The sequence below is a fragment of the Nelumbo lutea genome, chromosome 4, assembly GCF_056320005.1.
Source record: "Nelumbo lutea isolate HS-2025 chromosome 4, American lotus-T2T, whole genome shotgun sequence".
In the NCBI taxonomy this organism is placed as follows: Eukaryota; Viridiplantae; Streptophyta; class Magnoliopsida; order Proteales; family Nelumbonaceae; genus Nelumbo; species Nelumbo lutea.
The window spans coordinates 72,305,001-72,307,500 of NC_142687.1; the positions used below are offsets into that span (position 1 = coordinate 72,305,001).

At 50.0% G+C, this 2,500-nt stretch overlaps 1 protein-coding gene across 1 annotated transcript in view; it reads right to left on the bottom strand.

Annotated features, from left to right (window-relative positions):
- Window positions 1-2,500, bottom strand: part of LOC148861061 (uncharacterized) — a 3,495-nt gene that overhangs the window by 581 nt on the left and 414 nt on the right. The window contains exon 1 of the mRNA XM_088985007.1: window positions 1-2,500. This exon is cut by the window's left edge and continues 581 nt beyond it; it is cut by the window's right edge and continues 414 nt beyond it. Within this exon, the coding sequence (XP_088841133.1) occupies window positions 1-2,500 (2,500 nt within the window).

Below are 2,500 nucleotides of genomic sequence, written 5' to 3' on the forward strand. Positions count from 1 at the left end.
TCTCTGTATCATTCAATTTGCGGCTTTCAAAGGCGATGGGATGTCCTTCTTGCATCAAGACCCTGCCAATAGCAAAATCAGAAGCATCTGTGTGTAGCTCATACGGCTTGTTTGGGTCAGGCAAGTCGAGGACAGGTTTTGCTGAGACAGCTCTCTTCAAATCATCAAAAGCTGTTTGGCAACACTCACTCCAGGTCCACATACTAGTCTTCTTTAGTAAGTTGGTGAGGGCAGTGGCTCGTGCTGAGAATCCAGAGATGAATCTTCTATAGTAGTTCACGAGGCCGAGGAAGGAGCGAAGTTCGGTGACCCTGGTGGGTGGTACCCAATCTTGAATGGCCTTGACTTTAGCTGGATCCATACTGATTGTGCCGGCTCGGATTATATGACCAAGGAAGGCCACCTCTTCTGTGGCGAAAGAGCATTTCTCCTTCTTAACAAATAGGTTGTTGTCCCGCAAGACCTGTAAAACAGTGCGGAGGTGGTCAACATGTTCCTCTAGGGTTCTACTGTAGATCACAATATCATCAATATACACAACAACGAATTGGTCCAGGTAGGGACAAAATATTCTGTTCATCAATGTACAAAAGGTGGCTGGATCATTGGTAAGCCCAAAGGGCATGACACGAAATTCAAAGGACCCATAACGGGTAACACAGGCTGTTTTGTGTTCGTCTCCTTCGGCTATGCGCACTTGATAGTATCCCGACCTCAGGTCTAACTTGGTGAAGTATTTGGCCCTGCTGAGTTGGTCAAAGAGGTCGGCCACCAATGGTATGGGATATTTGTTCTTGATGGTGAGCTTGTTGAGAGCTCGGTAGTCAATACAGAGCCGAAGAGATCCATCGTGCTTCTTCTGAAACAGGACTGGTGCTCCAAAAGGGGCCTTAGAAGGCTGAATCAACCCAGCTTCCAACAACTCATTCAACTGTCTGCGTAGCTCAGCCAGCTCAGGAGGAGACATTCTGTACGGTGGACGTGCCGGTGGTTTGGTTCCAGGCTCCAACTCAATCTTGTGATCAACTTCTCTCCTTGGGGGAAGCTTCTTCGGCAATGTGGGAGGCATGACGTCCTGAAATTCTTCTAGTGCCATTGTAATCGCTGGCGGGATATGCTCGGTTGGTGGATCAGGCAGGTCGGAGTTCACCAATGTGGCTAGGTAAGTGGTCTCTCCTTTCCGCACTCCATCCTTGAGTTGCAATGCTGAGAGCATCTTGGGGGTGGACGTGGTATCTGGCACAACTGGAACCATGCAAGGAGCCTGGTCTTCAAATATGCACACTTTGTTGAGGAAGGGCATGGGCACCGCCTTTACTTGAGTTAAGAAGTCCATGCCGAGAACAACCTGGAAATCATCCATGGGCACAACTGAGAGGTCTATCATCCCTTCCCAGTCACCAAGTTGCAAGACCACCCCATGAGCTACACCTTGTATGGGTTTGGCATTAGAGTTCACAGCCTTCAACCATCCAACTTCCTTGGTAGGTGCAAGTTCTACTCGGGATGCCTCCTCCATAGAGATAAAGTTGTGGGTAGCACCGGTATCCACCATGGCTCTTGTGGGCTTACCATTCAAGCGAATGTCTACATACATCAGTCCCTTCGGCTTGAACTTCGATGCTCCTTGTGGGTTCGTCTTTTTCTTCATTGCGTTGAGTCTTCGTAGAGCCCCCATTCTTGTCTCCCCCGATTCCTTCTCCTCCTCGCTATGCTCATCATCACTAAGCTTTGCAAGCAAGGCATTGAGCTTCCCCCGACTAGGACAATCCTTAGTCCAATGCTTTCCCTCACAGATGAAGCAAGGTGCCGGAGGTGTTCTCTTCACAAACTGGCCACCCCTGTATCCAGTGTCTCCTTCGGGTCTCCTGTAGAACTTGTAAGTGTTGGGTTTACTTGGCCCAGAGTCTCCCTTGGGCGCGTAGTAAGGTTTCCTGTCACCTCCCATCTTGCCTACGCCCTGATATGAGTTGGGTTTGGGGCTGTCTTTGCTTGGTCGCCTGTTGTCTACCAGTTGTTCAGCAACGGCCATGGCTGTGGCGAGGTCCTTTACACCTCGTCTCTGGAGTTCGAGCTCGGCCCATTGTTGTAGGCCGTCCATAAAGTTGAAGAGAAGGTCTTTGTCTGACATGTCCGTGATCTCGAGCGATAGTGCGGAGAACTCCTTCACGTACTCATGCAATGAGCCCGTGTGTTTTAGGTTCTTGAGCTTCCGACGGGCTTGGTACTCCACGTTCTCTGGATAGAACTGGCACTTTATCTCACTCTTGAACACGGACCACGTATTAATGGAGCATAATCCTCGCTCCACATCGGCACATCTCCTGCGCCACCATAACATAGCAACATCAGTAAGATACATAACAACAGTACGCACCTTGGCCGCCTCCTCGACGAGTTCGGCGGCAGTGAAATATTGTTCCATTTGCCAAAGGAAGTTGTCAAGCTCCCGGGCATCGCGGGTCCCTGCATATGAGGTAGGCTCGCGGACTTTGATCTT